At 45.4% G+C, this 25290-nt stretch overlaps 1 protein-coding gene and 1 long non-coding RNA gene across 2 annotated transcripts; both read left to right on the forward strand.

Moving 5' to 3' along the window:
* The first annotated feature begins 1966 nt into the window (after positions 1-1966).
* On the forward strand, positions 1967-24205 carry HGD (homogentisate 1,2-dioxygenase). Its single transcript, XM_081845344.1, has 14 exons — positions 1967-2181; positions 4689-4760; positions 5100-5188; positions 7186-7291; positions 8214-8273; positions 9511-9602; positions 11736-11770; positions 12102-12181; positions 14562-14661; positions 16872-16996; positions 18098-18202; positions 19119-19245; positions 21185-21366; positions 23942-24205. Exons 1-14 carry the CDS (start codon positions 2158-2160, stop codon positions 24080-24082), a joined length of 1338 nt encoding a protein of 445 aa, XP_081701470.1. The 5' UTR covers positions 1967-2157; the 3' UTR covers positions 24083-24205.
* LOC309332580 lies at positions 21373-23072 on the forward strand. The gene is made up of 3 exons (XR_014152198.1): positions 21373-21910; positions 22328-22758; positions 22793-23072. It is a non-coding gene; the product is annotated as an uncharacterized lncRNA (long non-coding RNA).
* Positions 24206-25290: the final 1085 nt, after the last annotated feature.

Raw genomic sequence — 25290 nt, forward strand, 5'->3', positions numbered from 1 at the left:
CCTTTAAAGCCCTAAACGGCCTTGGTCCAGTAGACCTGAAGGAGCGTCTCCACCCCCATCGTTCTGCCCAGACACTGAGGTCCAGCTCCGAGGGCTTTCTGGTGGTTCCCTCACTGTGAGAAGTGAGGTTACAAGGAACCAGGCAGAGGGCCTTTTCGGTGGTGGCACCCATCCTGTGGAATGCCTTCCCATCAGATGTCAAGGAAATAAACTATTTCTGGGTTAGTGGAGTCTGTAACCTGAAGCATCTGTAACCTGAAGCACCTGTAACCCGAGGTACCACTGTAATGTAACAAGAACCATGGACACAAGGGAGTTATTAAAAGTATGGATTATTTTTAAAAAGATGCAGTAGAAAAGGTTTAACAACAGAACCATGGAGGGGAAGGTGGGAAGTCCAGAGATTCGGGGGAACCTTGTAACTTTGGATGTGTTGTGATATGATTATAATATTAAATATGTAAAACAAAATGATAGTAATAGTAATAATAAAAGAATAGCCAATGCTCTTGCTCTCGTTTTGAAACTTTTCTATCCATATTCCACAAAAAATAAATTAGAAAAGGACTCTACTCTATCCCAGTGGCACAGGAAGCTGATCAGGCGCCTGGAGCAGCACGTCTGCCCTGCACCCAGAGGCAGGGCCAGCTGCCCACAGGATGGGGCGAGTCAGGGCAGGATGCTCCACGGGGCCTCCAAGGAGTCTGCCTGCCTCCTCCCCCCCCCCAGCCGCCCTACAGCTGAGGGGGAGGGTGTGGGTGGACCATTTGGGGCACCATGGAGGCTGCACGTGCCCAAGCCACCACATCACTCCCAGGAGAGATGTGTGGCTCGGGCGCATTGCAGGCCCCGCGGTGAGTGCCACCTGGCTTTTTGTCACCCTCCTCAGTGGTGACACCCAGGGCGGCCCGCCCCCCCCCCAGCATCCACCCTGCCCTATCCTATCCTACCCTGAAATGTTCAAATGTTTCTTGGCTTGTCCTTGAATCTTCCTGCCACACTTGCCACCCTCTCCTGCCACAACACTGTGGCGTGGCGTACCCTCGGAGAAATGCCACCCTAAACAATAGCTTATGCAGTGAGATTGGGGTTTGGGTTTCTTTCTCTTTTTTGTAAAAAGATGAGGTGCTGGAGAGACCACATAGAGCAGTTGCTTTTCCTTTTGAATATAGAAGAAAGAATCGATTGCACTGGCTCACAACACTTTCTTAAAGGTAAAGGTAAAGGGACCCCTGACCATTAGGTCCAGTCGTGGCCGACTCTGGGGTTGCGGCGCTCATCTCGCTTTATTGGCCAAGGGAGCTGGCGTACAGCTTCCGGGTCATGTGGCCAGCAGGACTAAGCCGCTTCTGGCGAACCAGAGCAGTGCACGGAAACGCCGTTTACCTTCCCGCCGGAGCGGTCCCTATTTATCTACTTGCACTTTTATGTGCTTTCGAACTGCTAGGTTGGCAGGAGCAGGGACCGAGCAACGGGAGCTCACTCCATCACGGGGATTCGAACCGCTGACCTTCTGATCGGCAAGTCCTAGGCTCTGTGGTTTAACCCACAGCGCCACCCACGTCCCTTCAACACTTTCTTAAGGTACAGCTAAAGAAAATTTAAAATGATGGTCACACAAGAGGCACAACCACAATATCCCCGAGCCCCCCAAAAGTTACCTTCAATATAAAACCAGGCATATTGCCAATTGCTCAAAAGGGCTATTCTATTTTTTTGTACATATGTTTGTCATAATTCTAATCATTCCTTATTAATTGTTGCTATTTTAACTTAAATGTCTATCCATACTTAGATTTTCTTGGTTCCTTGCTAACGTGAGCTGAAATAAAGTGAACAAAAACTGCCAACAAGCTGCCCTTCCCCTCTCCTCTTTCCCCCCTTTCTGTTTGTTGATCTGCAAAGATCAATTCCTCCGTTTGCTCTAGCAGAGAAGTCTGTTTCTTATTAAACTCAGGCTTGGTTGAGTAACTAGTTCAAAACTTCTCTTGGACTGTCTCACTTGCAGGGTCGATCTCTTGCCATCACACGATCAAAACTGTCCTCAGCTGCTGCCACAAGAAAATAAAGAATATTCCATCACTGGAACTCACTGGCTTATCACCTGGACAAAACACCTGGCTTAGCTTTTGTGACTTCCCCTGTAACACAACAAGCATGGACAAATTTGCAGAGCTGAAGGTAAGACAACCGTAGCACTGAGACCCCTGAGCTCTCTCTGGAAGAGCTAAAACATTTCCTCGCCTTCCAATTTCCTTCTAACAACTATTATTTCTTAGGAGATCTATAGAATACTTTGTTTTAAGCTGGTGTGGGAATCCCTTTAAATCTTATTTGGAATCCTGGCTGCAAACGTTTTCAGCGTGCAGAATGGAAACCAGATGTTTTCATGTGCTTTTAAATCCAGATGTGTGCAGGGGAAGTCTGGTGCCTCCAGATCGTTCTACTGTTTGGCTTGGACAGAGGAGCCAACTATTTTATTAACCAGTTCGTTTAATTGCAAGCTTTCAAATGTCCCTTCCATTTTTGCTGATCTGAAAAGTTTTAAACATCAGTCATTCTATTTAACTGAATCATTTTCTCCCCATATTTTGATTTTGGCTGTCTAAATTTGGGTTGCAAGTGGGTTTTTCTTTTAACTGCAGATCCCAACTCCCCTCAGTTTCACAAGCCAGACTGTCTTTTCTTTCCCAGCTGAATATTTGACATCCCTTCCCCCCAGCACACATCCTCTTGGTATTTGGGGGGTGTTCCTCTTCCAGCCAATCGTACTGATACCGTCTTGCTTTTGCATAACTCTCAGTTAACTCTAAAGTCTCTAGACTGAACAAGAACTTTCCAGATGTGTTGGAAGATTTTTAATTTTTTATTTGCACCATAAAAAAAGCTCTAGCAGAAATCTGCTGCCTGCTTTGCTGCCTGACTAGGGTACAGTATACCTTTAAAGCACATTCAAAGCATATATTCCCCCTCCAAGAGTTCTGGACACTGTCGTTTAAGGCATGCCGGGAAGAATTGTAACACTGTGAAATCTTCCTTTAAAAAGCTCAACAATATGGCAATCCTATCACAATTCCAAGACTGTCCCTGGAAAATCAGAACCCTTGGAGGGTATGCAAATATTCCAGAGAAGGGGACACGGGTGGCGCTGTGGTCTAAACCACTGAGCCTCTTGGGCTTGCTGATCGGAAGGTCAGCGGTTCAAATCCCTGCAATGGACTGATCTCCGGTTGCTCTTTCCCAGCTTCTGCCAACCTAGCCACTCGAAAGCACGCCAGTGCAAGTAGATAAATAGGTACCACTTCAGTGGGAAGGTAAACAGTGTTTCCATGCGCTCTGGTTTCCGTCATGGTGTCCTGTTGCACCAGAAGCTGGTCATGCTGGCCACATGACCCTGAAAGCTGTCTGTGGACAAACGCCGGCTCCCTTGGCCTGAAAGCGAGATGAGCGCTGCAACCCCATAGTTGCCTTTGACTGGACTTAACCACCCAAGGGTCCTTGACCTTGACCTTTTACCTATTCCAGAGAAGATGTGTGCATGTGTTGGACTGAGAGGCAGGGAGGGTGCATCACAAACAGCCTTTGCAGCTGAAATACTTTCCTTTTCACCAAAGGGGGGGGGGATATTTGGGGAGTTTGACACCACAAACAGGTAGAATTAAGATGGAGCTTCTAGTATGGGTGGTTCTAGCACTGGTCAGATGTGTGTCTCTTTTCCATCCAGAGATGGACACACACATGGTTTATTTATCTAAAGCCTTTTATTTTTCTCAACTTTGCAGCCTGCATTGTATGTGTAGGCCCACACGGAATGCCTCCCACGTTTTGTAAAAGAATAACAGGAGTTCTTCAAAGACAGCCATCACCAGGGTGGCCTTCAGAAAATGCATTATGCACGGTGTTTGAGAAGCAACCTTAATCATATTCCACTTCATGAAACCCAACTTCAAAAGTATATGTCCATGCCTGCTGTCTAATCTCTTCAATGAAAGGTCATGGTTTGTAGACCAGAGCTGAACTTCCAATGAGAGCACTCAACTTTATATTCAGCTCATTCAAATAAATGAACATCATTTAATTTTTTATGCTCTGGTGGACTTTCATCTCCCAATTTTGTTTGAAAAATGCCAAACCAAAGATAAAATGTTGCCAGATGAATTTTTAAATATATTTGCATTAAGCACTGTACAAATATTACACAAGTAAGCAAAATAAAGACTAGAAAGCGTGACATTTTTTCTTTTGGACAAATGCGGAAATGGATTGCTAATTCCCAGCTCCTTATTTGTATGAAAATTCAAAACAGAGCTTGTCCCATTCCATAATGATAATTTTACTATCTACAGTATACCCCATTCACCTTACTGGGTCGCCCCAACCACTCTGGGCAGCTTCCAACATAATTAAATATTAAACATTTCTTTTTTTAAATTCCCAATACAGGATTGCCTTCAGACGGCTTGGGGATCGGATAACTCCACCCCCCCCCCCACATTTCTCCAATGAAAATAGGGACATCCTAAGGAAAAGTGGGACATTCTGTGATCATATCAGAAACCAGGACAGCTTCTCTAAATCAGGGATGGCCCTGGAAAATAGACACTTGGAGGCTCTGTGCTGGGGGAGGAAGTAGCATATCTATTTATAGGCGCTGGTTTCATTGTGTGAAACAACTTTTTGTTTTGCAGTACATGTCAGGATTTGGTAATGAGTTTAGCTCTGAAGATCCACGCTGCCCTGGAGCCTTGCCAGAAGGACAGGTATTTGTGACACCTGAAATGTGAGAAGGATGCTATTCACAGCGGGAGCCACGGCCAGCCTCTGGGGTGACTCAGCCATCCGTGATAATTTCCAGTGCTACTTAGAGGCCCAAACCACCCATTTACTTTGCAAATAGATATTTTTGCACCCTCAGAGAACAAGTGGCTGGGAGTGTGTTTAAAGCAGAGAAACTGCAGTTTGAGACAGTTTTTCGAATCCATATTCATCCCTTCCATGACTTTTTAAAAAAGTGTTGGGGTTTCCATTGGAGGTTTTGAAGCTGAGGTTAGATGGCCATCGTCATGGATGCTTAATTCTTCTTATCTGTTTTGGTTTAGAATAGCCCTCAGATCTGCCCATATGGTCTGTATGCTGAGCAGCTTTCTGGGTCAGCGTTCACCTGCCCACGATCCACGAACCGGAGAAGGTATGGATGGATTTGGGGAAATCATGCATAACGTATGTGTGTGTGTGTGTATAGTGAGGGGGAGATAGTGAAATGTTGTTGGCCCCAGCAGTGGCGTAGCGTGGGTTGTCAGCACCCGGGGCAAGGCAAGTAATTTGCGCCCCCTAACCCCTGGATTTTAGCACTCGAGTGCGAGCGCGCCCCCCCCAGATGTTGCGGCCGCCCCCCTGCACCCCCCACGCTATGCCACTGGGGCTGGGGGCGAGCGAAGGAGCCAAGGACCCCCCCTTAAGGCTCAGCAGGAATTTATTAAATTTATTATTTGCGGAGCCCTCGCGGGCCGAGGCAGCCGAAGCCCCCTCCCCTCGGGCGCCTCCCCGCCCCCTCCTCTCCTTGGGCTGTAGGTGGAGCCCGCGCTCCGAGGTGCTCCAGATCCGGGCTTGGCGAGCGCCTCTCCTCCCCCCGGCCTGGTCCGGGGGCTTCCAGCCGCGCTCCGTCCTCGCCGGAACCCCCCCCCCACGGCTGAGACTTGCGCTGAGAGCCAGAGCCAGCGGCGCCCCCTTCCGCCGGGAGACCCTCGCCCGCCCGCCGGCTTCCTCTCGGAGGGTTTTGGGGAGAGCAGGGCGCGGCGAGGCCCCTCGGAGCTCTCCTCCCTCCCAGTCGGCAGAAGCAGCCGCCGCCTGTGGCTGGGCCGAGGGGATGGCGGCGGCGTCGGGGTGCGGAGGCTGCCCGTGCCCGGCCAGGCGTTGGTGGCGGCGTCGGCGCTGCTGCAGCGGCTGCTCCTCCTGCGAGCAGTGAGTGGAGCGCAGCGGCGGCGGCGGGGGCACGCGCGCGCTAGGGCGCAAGGCTGGCGGTGGCGGCGGGGAGCCCGGCGGAGGAAGGAACTTGTCCCTTCCCTCTGGACTCGCGCCCCCCCAGATGTTGCGCCCGGTGCGACCGGCACCCCTGGCACCCCCCACGCTATGCCACTGGGCCCCAGCATGGTGTTTTACAAGTCACTGCAACTTTATTCCAAAGACACTGATGCTGTTTAGTATTGGTAGTGACAGACTAGGGGTAGACTTTGGTAATATTTGGTAGTACAGTCAAACCTTGGATCCCAAAAACCTCTGTTTTGGAATGTTTCAGCTCCCAAATGCCAAAAACCTGGAAGTAAATGCTTCAGTTTTTAAATGTTTCTCGGAAGCCAAACGTCCAATGCTGCTTCTGCTTGAGTGTAGGAAGCTCCTGCAACCAATCGGAAGCCCCGCCTTGGTTGCTGAACATTTCGGAAACCAAATGGGCTTCCAGAACAGATTACGTTCGACAACCGAGATTTGACTGTATGAGTGAGGCCAAAATTTGGCCCCCCCAAGTGGATCTTCTCAACTATGGATCTTCTCAATTTCATGTGCAGAAGCCCTTGAGGAATGTGTCCATAGGATACCTTGTCCTTGACTTCCATGCAGAGGCTCCCAGTGTTTTGCTCTGGGATCTGATTCCAATAGAAAGGCTTACTTAGTCTTGGGACATGCAAGCTTGTAATTGTGGAGTGTGCCTTTGAGCAACTGCCGAACGCTCCCTCATCTAAGGGATTAGGGTATAGAGGCTTACAGGACAGCTTTCAAGAACTCTTGCTCCCTTAATCAGTCCTGAAAGAGAGGTCCACGTCTGCAAGAAAGCAGGAGTGGAATGCCCAGGAAGGAATCTGCTTACAGTCACACAGCTATGGCCACATCGATGATGCAGATTCAATGTATCCTGCCTCCCAGAGAGACTCCTTCTTTGATGCTCATTCATACAGCACAATAGTGTCCTGGAAATGCCTGGTGGTGATCTCTGTGGAAGGCGACTGCCTCCTCTCAACACACACAGCAACTGCAGCCCAGAAAATCTATCTCACTCATGGGAGCAGAGACTGTTCAGTTCTTCCGCAGTCCAGAGCACAATGACAGATTCTGCACTGGAGCAGTGCATGTCACAGAGGCATTTAGTCAGCCAAATTTCCATGACTTCTCTGCATTTGTTTTCCTCTCTAGCTGGCTGTACAGAATCCTGCCTTCTGTTTGCCACAAGCCCTTTCAGCCTGTGCATCAGGGCTACCTGACACACAGCTGGGACGAAGCTGAGCCTGAACCCAATCAGGTAATCACAGGTGCAAGGAATAATGATAACATTACAAGTCGAAACCTTTGGCTCCTTTCCCAGGAAGGCCAATGTTTCACAGAGATAGCAGTTGATATGCCAGAGACACATGAACTCAAACTTTGTTTCCCGGAAGAGAATTTAAAATCCTTCCTCAGCATGATCACTTCTATACAGACAATAATCGTAACCAGTGCTATTTTTCGGGGGGGGGGTGCAGGGGTCCACATAACCCTAAACATTTTTGTGAATCTTTGTACTTTTGTCCATTTACTGTACTTATTTACCCCAATTTGAACTCTCAAATGTTGGGCTCAGCTAAGTGCCCGTGGAAGGGACTGACATCATAAGAGCCAAGGTCAAACTTAAGGCAGTTAGTCTAGTGGGCCAAGAGTGTTATTGAGAAAAGAGGATGGGGCAAAAATAGGGACCCCTACATTCAAAAAAGCATTTGTTCTTTTAAAGATGTCATAATTTATTCTTAAGGGACGCAGGTGGCGCTGTGGGTTAAACCACAGAGCCTAGGACTTGCTGATCAGAAGGTTGGCGGTTCGAATCCCCGTGATGGGTTGAGCTCCCGTTGCTCGGTCCCTGCTCCTGCCCACCTAGCAGTTCAAAAGCACGTCAAAGTGCAAGTAGATAAATAGGTACCACTCTGGCGGGAAGGTAAACGGCGTTTCCGTGTGCTGCTCTGGTTCGCCAGAAGCAGCTTAGTCACGCTGGCCACATGACCTGGAAGCTGTACGCCAGCTCCCTCAGCCATTAAAGCGAGATGAGCACCACAACCCCAGAGTCGGTCACGACTGGACCTAATGGTCAGGGGTCCCTTTACCTTTGCCTTTACATTCAAAAAAGCATTTGTTCTTTTAAAGATGTCATAATATATTCTTAGAATAATTTTTATTTCTCTCTTTCATTCTAGCTGCGATGGAAACCTTTTGAGATCCCAAAGGCCACTCAGAGAAAGCTGGACTTTGTAACCGTAAGTTAAAGACTAAAATGTAAGTTAAAAAAACCACAAACTATAACAAGGAATCGTGCTGTACATTTTGTGGCTGAGGAAACTGAGGTAGTACGATCTGCTGCAAACCACACCTTGTTAACAAAAGCGTACTCAACCTCTCTGCTTGTAGGTATTAAGATGACATGAAAAAATACTGTAATTCTTCTCTGTAATTGAAATATACACACACATTTTCTATCCATCTATCTGAAATAACTGGACAGGCCAATGTAAAAAGAAAAACAACCCAAGGGGCTAGACAGGCTACATCAGCCCCATGGCCACTTAATTCACATGTAATTGTGGGGAACTGTATGACTTCTTGGGATAATGCTGTCCTCCAGCCCCCATCCCAGTCCTGAGAAATTCTGAAACTGACACGGACCTTCCCTACCTCCCTCAAAAACATCAAACACTTCTCTGTATCCCTCTAACTCTTCACTGAGTGACCACTTTTAATTGTCATCATTGTGCAATGTAATCCATTGGAGCAGTCAAATACAGCATTCCTTGTTTTCCTAGAGTGGACGCAGACAGGGGGATGTTCCTCCAGCCAGGAGGACTTCCTGTTACACCTGGTCTGGAGCATCGTCCCCCTGCATGTGACCAGGTAGGTGGGTGTGACCTCAAGAGACCCCCCATACAAGGTCCAGTCACGCAGCCATCCTCCTCTTTTACTCTTTTGACTCCTTTTGATTCTCTTGGACTAATGGGATAAGTCCCCCTATGGGATGAATCCGCACCTTTCTCTGTAACTGTAACTACAAGCCAAAACCTGCCTTCAGGGATCAAACTGTGAACTGAATGTAAGTAAACTTCTTGTTACTTTTGAAGAAAGACTGTTGTGTCTTTATTCTTTAGAGAGGGGTCAAAAGGGGACTTCCCAGGAATAATCCAATCTGGGCATGCCAGACTGGATTGCTTAACTAAAGAGATTCAAACGAATTTGCAAACTAGCTTCCTGCTGTATAAGGGAAATGTGCTCTGCTATTTGACTCACCAGCGTGAGGGAGGAAGGATAATATTGAATCAATATATCCTCTCCTACTATCCACAACATTCCCACAATCATGAGTGGATTTCAAAGTTGTTAGAGTTGTTTAAACTGAAAGCAATAGCCAAGTGTTTATCTAAGGCGGAGAGAATTTGGGGATGGGGTTAGACGAAGCAAAGGCACCTGTGATTTAGGCTAATGTTAAGTGCACGTTTTCCATAGGGATTGCACACTGTGTGTGGCGCTGGTGAGCCCAGGTCTCGAGAAGGACTTGCGATTCACATCTTTACCTGTAACAGCTCCATGATTAACAGGTCTGTGAGCAATGCGTGAGCAATGAAGGTTTTCCTTGACAGTTCTGGCTAATACTAAATATTGTTTCGCTATAATTTGTGCTGCAATTGGTTGGGTGGGTTATGGTATTGTCATTGCTGTTTCTTTTAAACATTTCACTAATTTTATGCAGTTCACTAATTTTACAATCATGTTGACATTTCAAAACTTGACTTCCTTCCCCCTCTTTCTGCGGTTCCTTAACTTTATTTTTAATATCTTCTGCTTATCCTAATTAACCTAATTTGCTCATTTATTAATCTCCTTTAAATATATACTCTTATGAAACTGCAAGTTATTAAAATAATCCTGCCAATGTTTTTATCTGTTTACAATTTATCTGTAAATATTCAATAAATCATTTCCATTCTTTTATAAAAAGTTTCTTATCTTGATTTCTTATTCTTCTGGTAAGTTTCAGCATTTCTGCATATTCCATAAGTTTTTGCATGCATTCTTCCTTTGCTGGGACTTCTGCTTCTTTCCATTTTGGGGTGAATTACATTCTTGCCACTGTAGTAGCACACATGAATACGTTTCTATACATTTTAGGTAGTTTTATCCCTATAATTACCCAAAGTAAAGCTTCTGGGTTTTGTTATTTTTACAAAGGTTATTTTAAACATCCTTTTCATTTCATTATATATCATTTCCCAGTAAGCTTTAACCTTACTACCATATATGATAAAAAAAACCTTTCTCTTTACATTTCCAACACTTATTTGATTTAGATTTATACATTTTTGCCATTGCTGTTTCTGCTGCTAATGCTCCTTTTATCGGTCCCTCTCTTTATAAGCATTGCCATTTTTGCTTTTCTTGTACCTCACCATGGAATCGCTTTTTCGTGAAGGGCAGGCTATAAAGATTTATTTGAATATTTGGAGACCTTGATTATCCCTCTTTTCTTTCCCCTTTCTCCTATTCCATGCATTGTAAGTATTTTGAATGCTGCTTGAGGCACCAGAGCGCTATGTCTCTAAGTAAAAGGGTAGCCAGTGTTCTGCCCTCCAAGGGGCGGGGGGGGGGGGCAACTTGAAAAAAATATGGGAGGGGCAGGTAAGCCCCGCCCCACATAAGTGATCACATGATGCGGCGCACGCACATATTTTGAATGGCAATGCCCATCAGCTTAGGGGGCAGGCACCCTTGAATATTTTATTGGGTGTGTGTGAAGGGACCTTGGCCCCTAGGAGTTGGCTCCTATGCCTTCATATGTGTTGTTGTTGTTTAGTTGTTTAGTCGTGTCCAACTCTTTGTGACCCCCTGGACCAGAGCACGCCAGGCACTCCTGTCTTCCACTGCCTCCCGCAGTTGGGTCAAACTCATGCTGGTAGCTTCCAGAACACTGTCCCACCATCTCGTCCTCTGTCGTCCCCTTGTGCCCTCCATCTTTCCCAACATCAGGGTCTTTTCCAGGGAGTCTTCTCTTCTCATGAGGTGGCCAAAGTACTAGAGCCTCAGCTTCAGGATCTGTCCTTCCAGTGAGCACTCAGGGCTGATTTCCTTCAGAATGGATAGACAAGATAAAATGGACAAAGACAACAGGCCTCCATATGTAGATGAACTACAACTATCATCCCTTCATCCCTGACCATTGGCTATGCTGGCAGGGGCTTATGGGAGTTGTGGTTCAGAGACATCGTTGGGAGGCACCACAATGGCCACCTCTTGTCTAGTAAGCAACTTACTAGGAAAGACTCTTAATGACATCCCATAATGGTAGACATTGAGCTGGTAAACTTGTACCCAGTTGTGCTGCTTCAGAGTGGGGCCTCACATGATTCCTCACTCCTGGAATACCTCTTATGTTCCCTGAACATAGAAAACTAGGGTGCCAAAGATTACGATTCTAACCTAACGCTCTCGGCGTTTCTGTCATGAAATTGCACTCAATGTGTGAGCTGAAAACGATGACATTGAAAAACACCCCAGAGTCTAGGAACATTTATTTCCACACCTGGGCACACAGCATTGTGGAATTTTCTTAGCAGACTCACTTGAAAAGAAGTTTCACTGAAATCAGTTGAACTTTCCTTAAAGAGTTTAAAATAAAGATTCTATTGTAGATACCTTGAATTTTGAACACTCGACAATTACTTTTTCCTCTATAGATGCTTTTATAATTCCGATGGAGACTTCCTGATTGGTGAGTTGTCCCTCTGACCTTTATCATTCTGATTTCTTCTTCTCAACTCTTGTCTTCTCTCTTTATTTATTTTTTCACTTTATTCTCTTTATTTAAAGCTGCAATATTGACACAGAGGGGACTGGGAGGGTTTTGGAGCAAAGGGCAAGATTGCAGAGAGTAAGAAGATAACAATGGAATCATAGCTCTCTGTAGTATTAGAGAACCATCTACTCCAAGTGGCTTTCCTAGGGCAGGATCAGGTACACAACACTGTACATCTGGAGTGTTGCCTGGGGATAGGAATGTGTTCCAGTCCCACAGCATATATGTTTGTGCTTCCTTCCTCCAGTCCCACAGCAAGGCAAATTGCTCATCACTACAGAGTTTGGCAAGCTGATGGTGGAGCCCAATGAGATCTGTGTTATTCAGGTAAGCCCTGGACAGCACAACACGCAAACACCCTTGTACGTTGCCCTTGATCTTCTAGGCAAAAATGTTAGTTCTGCAAGACTCCTGTAGGATCCTATCACACAGCCGTTGGCCACCTGAGGGTCTCCTCGTATTTTGCTTTTCCTACATACGAGTCACCACCACAGCTGTGCAGCTGCTCCATTGATGCTGGCCTCATGCAGTACAATGGGATCTATTCTTCGTTTTTGGAAATAGCTGCCCTTTTCTGCATGTGACTGCAGGCCTTGGAGAGGGACATGCATGGGCCGGATTTAGGTTTAATGAGGCCTTAAGCTACTGAAGGTAATGGGGACCTTTATATGTCCAGCTGTCTTTTGTCAACAACAAATTGTTGGTGTTTTTTTGTGTTGAATAGATGCTATATGGTAATTTATGGACTTAACAGGTATCCAAAACCATAATGGGATCAAAATAAATAAATTATGTACTACATGAAATCAATCAGTAGGCGTAAGGCTCATCCCCTTAGTCCATGCTGCCTGATCATCAGTCTTTAATATTAGATAACAGGTACAACAGCTTGATTCATCATGCGAAAGGCTGGACTGGATGAATCCCAAGCCGGAATTAAGATCGCCAGAAGAAATATCAACAACCTCAGATATGCAGATGACACAACCTTGATGGCAGAAAGTGAGGAGGAATTAAAGAACCTTTTAATGAGGGTAAAAGAAGAGAGCGCAAAATATGGTCTGAAGCTCAACATCAAAAAAACGAAGATCATGGCCACTGGTCCCATCACCTCCTGGCAAATAGAAGGGGAAGAAATGGAGGCAGTGAGAGATTTTACTTTCTTGGGCTCCATGATCACTGCAGATGGTGACAGCAGTCACGAAATTAAAAGACGCCTGCTCCTTGGGAGAAAGGTGATGGCAAACCTAGACAGCATCTTAAAAAGCAGAGACATCACCTTGCCAACAAAGGTCTGTATAGTTAAAGCTATGGTTTTCCCAGTAGTGATGTATGGAAGTGAGAGCTGGACCATAAAGAAGGCTGATCACCGAAGGATTGATGCTTTTGAATTCTGGTGCTGGAGGAGACTCTTGAGAGTCCCATGGACTGCAAGAAGATCAAACCTCTCCATTCTGAAGGAAATCAGCCCTGAGTGCTCACTGGAAGGACAGATCGTGAAGTTGAGGCTCCAATACTTTGGCCACCTCATGAGAAGAGAAGACTCCCTGGAAAAGACCCTGATGCTGGGAAAGATGGAGGGCACAAGGAGAAGGGGAGGACAGAGGACGAGATGGTGGGACAGTGTTCTCGAAACTACAAACATGAGCCTGACCAAACTGCAGGAGGCGGTGGAAGACAGGAGGGCCTGGCGTGCTCTGGTCCAGGGGGTCACAAAGAGTCGGACATGACTAAACGACTAAACAACAACAACACAACAGCTTGACCTACATTCAACTGCGCTGCACTGCAGTCTGCAGCTGCATGCTACATGTTGCCCTGCAACCAGTCCATGCAGAATGTAGGCACCCTATATATAGAAATGAGCAAACCAGTGATATTTTAGGGAGCAGGCTAGCAGGCGGAGCCCATGACTTACATCATAGGAGCCTACACAACACAAAACACTGTTGCTGTATCTAGGTTTTATTTTATTTGTTTTTTATCTTATATTTTGGAAATGTACATCCAGTTTTTTCCCCTTTAAATTTTTCTGGGGGCTCCCATGAGAGTGGGGCCCTAAGCTATAGCTTGTTTAGCTTATACGTAAATCCGGCACTGGCCAGATGAGCACTGCAGTGTGCTTCCACATCTGAATTAGGTTTCACATCCAGGTTGAATTGCATACATCTTCACTGGGAAATTGTGGCATGTTTCTATGAAGGAAGGAAGTCTGGACATTGCTAGATAATAAATTTCATTCTATTAATATTGAAAATGTTGTTATCCTTGTCTCTTATTTCGGCTCTGACATCAGCACATTCTCTTTAAAAGTTGTTCTGCCAAAAATTATGATGCATTAAAGAAAACTAAAGTGACTCACCTCTACAGATTGCCTCTGTAAATTCTTATATTTGGCTCTTTTGGGAATGATGCAGTAACTGGAAACAAAAAGATGCAACTCGGTGCTTTTTTTTTTTAAAGCATTCTGGCATCCTAGGGCAGAAAGCTACATTTTCTGTGCCATGTCTGTGATTTAGCTATTTGGATCCCTCTAGGTCAGGCAAGCTGCATTGTGCTTCTACATAATGTGATCCAAATGTTGGACAAGTCTTATTGACACATCCTTAGTCATTGGTGTGGTCAATTAGTTAATGGCCTGAAGCAATAATCCTGAGGTGAGCTTCCTAATAGGGGTTTTTTGTTGTTGTTGTTCTTTGTCTCCCAGCAAGGAATGCGTTTCAGTGTAGAAGTATTTGGAGAAACTCGAGGCTATATCCTGGAGATATATGGGGGACATTTTGAGCTGCCAGACTTGGGACCTATTGGTAACTATTGATGATTGCTTTCAATAACAATATAATGCTTTTTATTAGAATCATTACAACACCACAAAACAGAGAGCAATTAACCCCCCCCCCATATTTCTTCTTCGCACTACTAACAACAAAATAAAATGTGGGCCCCAGAAGTTGAAAAAGGATTTCAGAGCTACACTGATGTTTCAGATTAGACTTCCTCCATCTTTTCTTATAGTAAAATATTAATTTACTAGAATTGAAAGCTGGTTCACACAGGCAGCAGTACTGTTGAATTCCCACCCCACATTTCAGGCTTGCACAAATGCCTACAATTTGCCATGTTACTCAGTGAATTTGGTTGGCAGAAGATTCCAGGACAAGCAAAACAAGATGTTTCTTTACATAATGCATAATTCAGTAGCACCAGATGTGGTGATATGCATTAGCTTCAATGGCTTTGAAAAGGGTTTTAGACTAAAATCCATGCCTTTAAATTCATTTATTGTCAGCATGGTGGTTTGGTGGAATATTCAGAAATGGTGTATCTCTGAACACTAGATGCAGGAGACAAGCAACAAGAGCACTTCCGCTTGTCCTGTGCTTGAAATCTGGGTCTGAGCAGTTTTCCACTTAACCCACACTTTCCCAGGGAAAAGCCACTCTTTAGTGCTCAATCAAAGCAAATGTCCATTCACAGAAAGCCAAAATTGTCATTTATTGAGCGCTAAAGAGCAGTTTTCTCTGGAGAAAAGCAGTGGGACGAAAGAAAGTGTGGATGAGCCACCTCAAAGTTTATGAAGACCAAGAAGTACTTGGTGGCTGCTGTTTCAAACCAAATGCTAAGATTCTGTGGACCTGTACCCTGGTATGGTTCAGCAGAGCGATACTTACTCCAAGCAGCCTTTTAGAATTCCAGCCTCTTGAAGTTACAGTTATTATAGAATCATAGAATTGAAGGAACCTCAAGGGTCTTCTAGGCCAATTTATATTACCAGATCCTACCAACATAACCTGGTAACGTTATGAGCTACCAATAGGTTTTGCTGCAGGGTTTAGGAATATGAATCATGTGACTTGGCTCACATTTCCCAGATACTTCCCAGCCATTAGAGGACATGCACATTTTGAAGCAAGGGTACGGGAGTCTTTCTGTTACTTAGAAATCCCTACTTTCCACAAGAATCATTGGCAAAAAACCTTTCTACAGTAATATCTAAATATACAATACAGCATAAAATGTTTTCATCTCAAGTACAGAGAAGCTCTTTTTGAGGCTGTCCAAGAATAGACTGATATTCCCAGTGCTGCGTGGATGTTATTGGCCCAGAGATGGAAAAAAGATAAAGTCCCTACCAGAGAAGAATGGCAGATTAAGTTGATGGATTATGCCAAAATGGCAAAAATGACTGGAAGAATCAGAAATCAGGAAGACTAAAATTTTAATAAGGGTTAATAAGGAATGGGGGAAATTTATAATTTATCTTAAAAACCGTTGTAAACAGCTAAAACTGATAGGAGGATTGGAATAAAACTTGTAGTTTAATGGTGAATTTTGGACATAATGGAGATATAAAAGATTTTGATTATCATAAAAGGTACAGGAGGAAATGATTAACAATAGGACCCACAAAGGGGAGGAGGGAAGTCCAGGAGAGTCTTTGGAATCTTGTTTTTATGTTGTATGCTGGATACATGATTGTAAAACTTTAATCTGAAAACTATACACACACACACACACACACATATACATACATACATACATACATACATACACTGTATATATAGGACATGGGTGGCGCTGTGGGTTAAACCACAGAGCCTAGGGCTTGCCGAGCGGAAGGTCAACAGTTCGAATCCCCGCAATGGGGTGAGCTCCCGTTGCTCGGTCCCTGCTCCTGCCAACCTACAAGTTCGAAAGCATGCCAAAAAAATGCAAGTAGATAAATAGGTACCATTCCAGCGGGAGGGTAAACGGCATTTCCGTGCGCTGCTCTGGTTCACCAGAAGCGGCTTAGTCATGCTGGCCACATGACCCAGAAAAAAACTGTCTGCGGACAAACGCCGGCTCCCTTGGCCCGTAAAGCGAGATGAGCTCCACAACCTCAGAGTCGTTTGCCACTGGACTTAACAGTCAGGGGTCCTTTACTTTTACCTTTTTATACTGTGTGTGTGTGTGTATTCCCAGTGCCCAGTTATACAATTTGTTACAAAGACCTGATTGTGCCATTCCTTCCCAGGTGCCAATGGCTTGGCGAACCCCCGAGATTTCCTTGTGCCCGTTGCCTGGTACGAAGATCGCCAAGTAGCTGAGGGCTACACAGTTGTCAACAAGTACCAGGGGAAACTCTTTACAGCACAGCAGGTGAGGACATGACAGTTTTCCGTTTAGAAAATGAAGCGTTTCATTCAACGTCAGTCTAAGGGTTGAGGTGTTAAATGCAGTCCGTCACACTGACTTTCTCCTGTTGTTATTAAACCATGCAAGTTCTGTGCATAGCCAGCGAGGCAAAGCTAAATAGTTCAAAGGTGAGCAAAGGAATCTGGTTAAGCAGATTTGCAATGTTTTGGAGTTTTGGTGAGGTGAGTGGAACGAGAAGACTGAAGGCCAGCTCTTTAGGCAGTAAGGGAAACCAACAAGGGAACTTCCAATGGGCTTCAGTTGGAGCCCACCATGTAATCTATGATCAGGTTCCTACCCCCATGACAAAGATGATCAATCAGAAATTGCAGGAATCAGGGATGCAGGTAAGACCCCGTCCCAAATACGAAGGAGAAGCGATGCGTAGTAGCAGGCAGAGGTTGTCTGTTTGCAAGTGAGCAGATAATGGAGATTATTGAACTGGTTTACTGTAATCACCACGTTATTTGTAAAGGTAAAGGGACCCCTGACCATTAGGTCCAGTCGTGACCGACTCTGGGGTTGCGGCGCTCATCTCGCTTTATTGGCCGAGGGAGCCGCATACAGCTTCCGGGTCATGTGGCCAGCATGACTAAGCTGCTTCTGGCGAACCAGAGCAGCGCATGGAAGCGCTGTTTACCTTCCCGCTGGAGCGGTACCTATTTATCTACTTGCACTTTGACGTGCTTTCGAACTGCTAGGTTGGCAGGAGCTGGGACCAAACAGCGGGAGCTCACCCCGTCACAGGGATTCGAATCGCTGACCTTCTGATCGGCAAGTCTTAGACTCTGTGGCTTAACCCACTGCGCCACCCGTGTCCCTTTTCACCATGTTATTATTTACTTTAAAATAATATGTTTCGTATTTTACCCCCCTAGTGACCCATTTTCCCCCAGTCATGTCATGTTTTACAATTTCTGTGTGTACAATTTTGTAACAGAAAGATAAAATATACATTTAAGAGGCGGGGATGTGTTTAGACTGTACCAGTTACATTCTCTAATCTCCATAAATACCAGACACTTTGCACAAGTCAAGGTGCTTGCATTCTGCTTAATCTTATAGAGCTCTTCTCCATTCAATGTTGTGGCCTGGCATGGGAACTACACCCCATACAAGTACAATCTCAGCAATTTCATGGTCATTAATTCTGTGGCTTTTGACCATGCGGTAAGTTTCTGGATGTCCTGGGTAAGTTTGAATTCTCACCTTAGGAAACATTCTATAGTTTGGTAATTCTTTCCAAAGCCAGCACCATCAAAGGCAAGATTGGAATCAAGGGAGAGAATAGTCCTATAGCAATAATAATATAAATACATTTGGAGGCTAAAACCCCACCCTGGGAATATATAATTCATGCTGGAATCTGTGCTGGGGGTAACCCGAGAAACGCAGTCCAGGTGCGGTCCAGAATCTGAAGGCTCCGCGAGGAGTCAGTCCGACAGGGCCAAGGCAGGAAACCAGGCAAGGACAGGTACAGGATCTCAGGCAGGATCTGGCATACAGCAACGTTGCTCCCGCAACCTGGGGCGAGGTCCGACAGCCTTTTATCTTTGTCAGGGTAACGGCCGGTCCTGATCCCCCGACGACTCACCTCCCTGTCTCGCCCGAAGGTGAGCACTCCTCCTGGGAGTACTCAGGTCTCTCATTCTCTCAGACCTTAGTCTCTGTAGCTCGGGAGACGTCGGTGGGTGACTAGACCCAGGGGCCGCCTCAGCCTCCCCTGGCCCAGCTGGTAGTGGAGCAGCTGTAAGTGATGGCCCTGCTGAAGGCAACCAGGTCATCCCCGCATCTGGAGCCAGGGCAGGCTCAGGCCCCTGACTTGGCCCAGCTGGTGCTTGTTGCAGGGGAACCTGTGCAGACTGGGACTCTTCAGGATCAGGCCCCAGGCTTGGTTCAGATGATGCCTGAGGCAAAGGATCCGGTGCAGACTGGGACTCCTCTGGTTCCGAGTCCCAGGCCATCACAGAATCAATGAGATGTAGTCTAGAAGATGTGCCTTGCCTGTCTCATACAATATATCTGATGTATCAGGTTAGCACTTGGCCCTGTTTAAATAACCTGTCAATCTTCTTTCTGTTTGCAGGATCCTTCTATTTTCACTGTCCTGACGGCAAAGTCAACTCGTCCTGGAGTGGCGGTTGCTGACTTTGTTATATTCCCACCCCGCTGGGCAGTGGCCACCAAGACTTTCCGTCCACCTTATTACCACAGTATGTCTGTCACTTACTCTGCTGTGCTGTGAAACTGTTACAGTAGATACTGTCAGGCTTTGGGGAATTGGCTTCCTCTCCCGCCCCTTTTGGCAGTAAATAAGCAGAACAAAGCAAAAGGAGTCTCTTACCAGTTAGAAATTTTAATGATCACAGTGAGAGAACAAAAAATTCATTCCTAGGAATGAAGGTCCTCCCAATTAAGGGTTCTACCCACTTCCTCCCTGGTCCCCCCGTCACTCCTGCGTCTTGCAACCTGATCTCGCAACCATTGTGCTTTCTGTGCTGCCACCTTATCTACTCTCCTTGACCTTGGGCTAAGCGGCTGGACGCTTTCTAGCGACAGTGAGTCTGTTAACTTTCTCTCTTCCAGTTCTTCTCCTCCTAGCTGTTCCCCATCCAGTACTTCCCAGCTTCTGCCTTCTGAACTATGCCCCTCTGCAAACCGCTGTTCCAAATCTATACTGTCCTCCTGCTCCTGGGAAGATTCAGGATCCTGATCAGGAGCAGGGGGAGGCTCCCACCATTCCTCCTCAGTGTAGCCTCCTCAGCATGGTCCCTGACAGATACATCCACAAAGGCTTCAGTTCTGCACAACAGATAGAAGACCTCCTTTAGCAGAGTTTAGTTGCTAGCCTAGCTGTCTCTTCAACAGAACCTGGAAAGGGGGATGAGTGGTGACTGGATAAAAGCCACTCTCCTCTAAACCTCCATAAAAGGAAGTACAATAGAGGAAAAGGTGGCCTGCTGCTTATTCATTCTTTAAAAACGCTGTAAAAGCTTAATTTAAATGTTTTTTACAAGGTTGTTTTTGCACTTCACCAGATCATAACCTATTATAGTATTTGTAAGAATGGATTCCAAATATCATTAAATTTGTCCATGGCAAGTCTGTGCTTATATGCAAGTTATTCATATGTTGCGAGTTTGTATAAGTCTTCAATCCAATCGTAGAAGGGAGCCGCATTTTTATTTTTCTAATTCATCAGTATCAGTCTTTTTTGCTGTGGTCAGGGCACAGAGAGTCCACTCATATTGTCCTTTTGTAAGGTACCATGTGCTGGGTATATAATTCAAGAGGATATTTTGCTCTGTAAATGTAAGGTTGTTCCGTACAGTTCTGTTGGTGGTTTCCGTTACTTTCTGCCAAAAATCTTTCAATACAGAACAATGAAAAAACAAATGTTTTAGAGAAGCATTATCCCTATTGCATCTCCAACAGTTAGACAGCCCTTTTTAAAACAAACGTAATGGGGTCCAGGGGACACGGGTGGCGCTGTGAGTAAAACCTCCATGCCTAGGATTTGCTGATCGTATGGTCAGCGGTTCGAATCCCTGCGGCGGGGTGAGCTCCCGTCCTTCGGTCCCAGCTCCTAGCAGTTCGAAAGCACCCTTAAGTGCAAGTAGATAAGTAGGTACCGCTTTATAGCAGGAAGGTAAATGGCGTTTCCGTGCACTGCGCTGGTGCAGGCTCGCCAGGGCAGCTTCGTCACGCTGGCCACGTGACCCGGAAGTGTCTTCGGATGGCGCCGGCTCACGGCCTCTAGAGCGAGATGAGCATGCAACCCCAGAGTCGGACACGACTGGCCCGTACGGGCAGGGGTACCTTTACCTTTACCTAATGGGGTCCAGTATATTCTAAATATTATTTTTTTGTTGTATGAGCCTCAATTTAAGATCCAGAGACACTCGTTATAGCAGTTAAAACAGTTTCCTGTGTGGTTGAAATTGAGATCTCTATAATTCTTTTTCTAAAAAATTAGAAAAGCTTAATTTAATAATGAACGGGTAAGGACTGTCACCTCTCAAAGCATCTGTAATGTGGTTCAGATATCTCCAATTCTACGACAGACTTGAGCCTCTACAACATAGTTGACCAACTCCCACGGTGGCCAAATTGCAGACCAGCTGTGACTTTGCCCCTTTTTAATTTCCACAGGGAACTGCATGAGTGAGTTTATGGGCCTGATCAAAGGGACTTATGAGGCAAAGGAAGAAGGATTTGTTGCTGGAGGTGCCACCCTTCACAGTATGATGACGCCCCACGGGCCAGATGGCGCTTGTTTTGAGAAGGCGAGCACAAGCAAGCTGGTGCCTGAGAGAATTGCAGAAGGAACCATGGTAAGAGCCTAAAACGTTGAAGCCTAGCAGCTGCGATACGGGGTTTTTCCAGCTTGCTCTCCGGGCGGAGATGCAAATGGAAGAGTTGCCCATTTGGGCAGCAAGAGTCATTCCTATTTTACACAGAAAATGATCCACAAGGGGGAATAACTTCTGACCAGTCAAAAGATTGGGAGAGAGAAGTAAGATGTCTAGCTAGCCAGAGACTGAACTGTATTAGTCAAGTGGCTTGTGGGCTGCCAAAGGAAGGCAAGAAGAGACCAGCCAGGGACGACTGTGGGTGGGATTCTTGCATTGCAGGAGCTAAGGACCCTTGAGGTCCCTTCCAACTGTACAATGCTGATTCTATGAAAATCATGCCTTAAGGAAGCCCATGGATGCTTCAAAGATGAATGGGTGTCCCAAGTCAACATGGAAAAGGGGGGGGGGGCGTCTTCTTCCTTTTAAACTTGAGGTGCAAAAAGGGGTTTCCAAGCAGCCTGAGACTACAAAGGAATTTGAATGTGTTAGATGTTAAGACTATAGACATACAGTGGTACCTCAGGTTAAAGACGCTTCATTTTATTTTTTTTTTATAAATATTTATTAAAGTTTTTAAATATAAATGCACAAACAATAAACAATCTTACTTCTGTCACAAACATAATTTCATCACTTCTTTGGACTCCCTCGCGTCTCCCGCTCCCATTTACATCGTTAAAAGTTTTTTTTCCAAACAAATTATCAACTTGTTTACAATCTCATATCCACTCATTCAAATATAATCTAGCAGTTCTTCCAAAAAATTTTATATTTTCTTTAGTCTCACTTATCATCAAATTTAAATCTAATTTAGTGGTGGCCAATTTTTTATAATCTAGCATCCTTCTTAACATTCAACCAAATTACAATGTTTTTGTAGATACATCTTAAATTTCTTCCAGTCTTCCTCCATCTTCTCTAAAGGTTAAAGACGCTTCAGGTTACATACGCTTCAGGTTACAGACTCCGCTAACCCAGAAATAGTACCTCAGGTTAAGATCTTTGCTTCAGGATGAGAACAGAAATCGTGCTCTGGCGGCAGCAGGAGGCCCCATTAGTTAAAGTGGTGCTTCAGGTTAAGAACAGTTTCAGGTTAAGAACGGACCTCCAGAACGAATTAAGTTCTTAACCCAAGGTACCACTGTATTGCATTTTTTATTTCATTTATATTCCATGGCTCATCTAAGGAGCCCAAGGTAGTGAACAAAGCTCTCTTCACAACAGCCACGTGATGTAAATTATGTAGAGCAGCAATCACTTGTGGGCATTAAGCATTTTCTAACTTGCACAGGAATAATCTGTGGTGTTTTATGAACTTGGGCCTCTGTATGAGGTCTTGCCAAGGCATGCTGCCTTTTGTAAATAGTTCGGGCTTTGTAAGAATTCAGGCTTTGTAAGATTTCAGGCTTTGTAAGAATTCAGATTTGTCAAGTCTAGCAAAGTATATGCAGAATTGTGTGCCTGTTACCAAGTTCTGTGTGACATGCTCATGCAAATATACTACACAAATTGAGTTAGGTAATAGTCTTAAAATTCATCATCATGAGATGTCCAGCTTTTATCTTATTTGCAGTTGGATTGGCTGGGGTGGTGAAAAGGATTTCCAGTTATCAAGATATAGTGTTTCAGTGACTCATGTATCCCTGAAATCAAGTCGGGATCAACAGAACTGAAAAATAATTGCAACAAAAGAACTACAGTGGTACCTCTGGTTACAAACTTAATTCGTTCCGGAGGTCCGTTCTTAACCTGAAACCGTTCTTAACCTGAGGTACCACTCTAGCTAATGGGGCCTCCCACTGCCGCCGCGAGAATTTCTGTTCTCATTCTGAGGTAAAGTTCTTAACCCGAGGTACTACTTCTGGGTTAGCGGAGTCTGTAACCTAAGGTGTTTGTAACCCAAGGTACCACTGTACAGTGGTGCCTCGCAAGATGAAATTAATCCGTTCCGCGAGTCTCTTCGTCTAGCGAAGCAAGCCCATTGACGGCTTAGCAGATTAGCGCTATTAGCGGTTTAGCGGCTTAGCGGATAAGCAGATAAGCGGCTTAGCGGCTTAGAAAAAGGGGGGGGGAAGGAAAAAACCCCCGCAGGAACTCGCAAGACATTTTCATCTTGCAAAGCAAGCCCATAGGAAATTCGTTTTGCGAAGCACCTCCAAAACAGAAAACCCTTTCATCTAGCGGGTTTTCCGTCTTGTGAGGCATTCGTCTTGCGGGGCACCACTTTATATGAAAGTCTGGTTATTTCTACTGATAAGCAAAATTCAGCTTCTCAGTAGACTTCTAATGGCGGAGTCAACCCCGTTCTGAATATTTATTTCTATATCTGGACAACCTTATGAGAACTGTAAACATGAGTAGTCAAAGGCTAGACTTGTCAATACTTCCTAGATACAATTTAAGGTCTCGTGTGTATAACGGATTTTCTCTCAAATCATTTGCGCAACACTCTGTGCAACAACTCTTGTTAAAGCAACTTCTGTTTGCATTTAATTAATAGGTTGTGGCTAGATACTTTCCCCTTCCTCAACATTTTATGTGACTTTTCCTGCAGGCCTTCATGTTTGAGTCTTCTTTTAGCTTGGCTGTCACCAAATGGGGGCTGAAAAGTTCCCTAGATAAAAACTACTACAAGTGCTGGGAAACCCTGAAGAGCCACTTCAATCCGAAGAATCCCAATGTGCAGTCACTCTGATTTTTCTTTCCTGCTTAGCTGAAGGCAACTGTGTAGCTGTTAACAGTGTCTTGGTCCATATTACATGCAGAAACTCATGGACAGCTGACATGACGAATGACCTGTAAGCGTAAAACAAAAGAACTACCACAAATTTTGATTTGCCAAGTGCAGCTTTACATTTGTTGAAAATGTAAAAGCCTAAAACCTCCCATCATATAATATCATATAATAATACCCAGTGTAACAAAATGATTTTGTACTTGGTCTCTCTGGCACAAGAAAGAGTTTTTGAGTCTCTCTCTTAAGCTAAAATAAACGATTATTAGCAATTTGCCTTTTTTTATGATTTCTGACATACAGTGACACCCAAGTCCTTCTCATGAGCTATCATATTCAACACACTGCACAAGCTAAACTGCCATTGTAACGTTACTACTTTATTATTTATTAAATAAAAAATCATGGGGTGTAATAGGCGGGTAATACCTCGGGGGGATGGGACACATCGTGCTCCTTCTGGGGTAGTTTGTCCACCTTTGGTCCCCACCCTGCACTCTGCTCTCACCTGTGGCTCTTAGGTTTCAACAGATGACAAAGGCCGCACTCCAGAAAATGGCTTTGACTGGCCAGCTAAACCAGGTGAGGGGAGCCGATGGGTCTCAAACCCTCTGTGAGTTACGGACTTCCCCTGCATGCAAAAACAGGCTGTGGCGGATTGAGAGGGCAAAAACAATATTGGATCCAACTTTTGGCAGTTTGTAAATGGAAGTGAGAGGCACATGGGGCTCATCAACCTAGGGAGGCATTTCTTCAGGAGAAGAAAAGGCTAAGGAGTGAGCCCTACACAAATCCAGAGTGGAGTCCCTAAGACGACTGGATGGTGTCTTTGTACACCTCCTTCTGGCAACTGCTGCAGCCAAGCTGGTCCAAACATATTGCTCTGCTTTCGTTTGGGCCACATCAACAATGCTGTGATGGCCTGGGGTTCAGACTCGGATGCTGAATCTGAGGGATCCCAGCCTGCACAGGATCCCCCGCCTCCAGAACCAGCTGAGCTGGGGCTGGGGCTTGAGCCTGAAGGGTCCTCACCTGTGCTGGATCCTCAGGTGCAGGCACCAGCTGAGTCTGCTCTGGCTCCTGAGGTGATGGAGGACCCATTGCCTGTAGGTGCTCCACTCTCAGCCCCATCAGGGGAAGCTGAGGTTGCCTCTGGGTCCGGTAACCCT

This window comes from Podarcis erhardii (assembly GCF_964252035.2).
Source record: "Podarcis erhardii genome assembly, chromosome: 17".
Taxonomy (NCBI): Eukaryota; Metazoa; Chordata; class Lepidosauria; order Squamata; family Lacertidae; genus Podarcis; species Podarcis erhardii.

Excerpts from the sequence above, each read along its gene's own strand:
- HGD (XM_081845344.1), top strand. The coding sequence starts at position 2,158 with ATGGACAAATTTGCAGAGCTGAAG. Across the intron at positions 4,761-5,099 it reads GAGCCTTGCCAGAAGGACAG|AATAGCCCTCAGATCTGCCC; the intron begins GTATTTGTGACA and ends GTTTTGGTTTAG. Across the intron at positions 12,182-14,561 it reads ATGAGATCTGTGTTATTCAG|CAAGGAATGCGTTTCAGTGT; the intron begins GTAAGCCCTGGA and ends TTTGTCTCCCAG.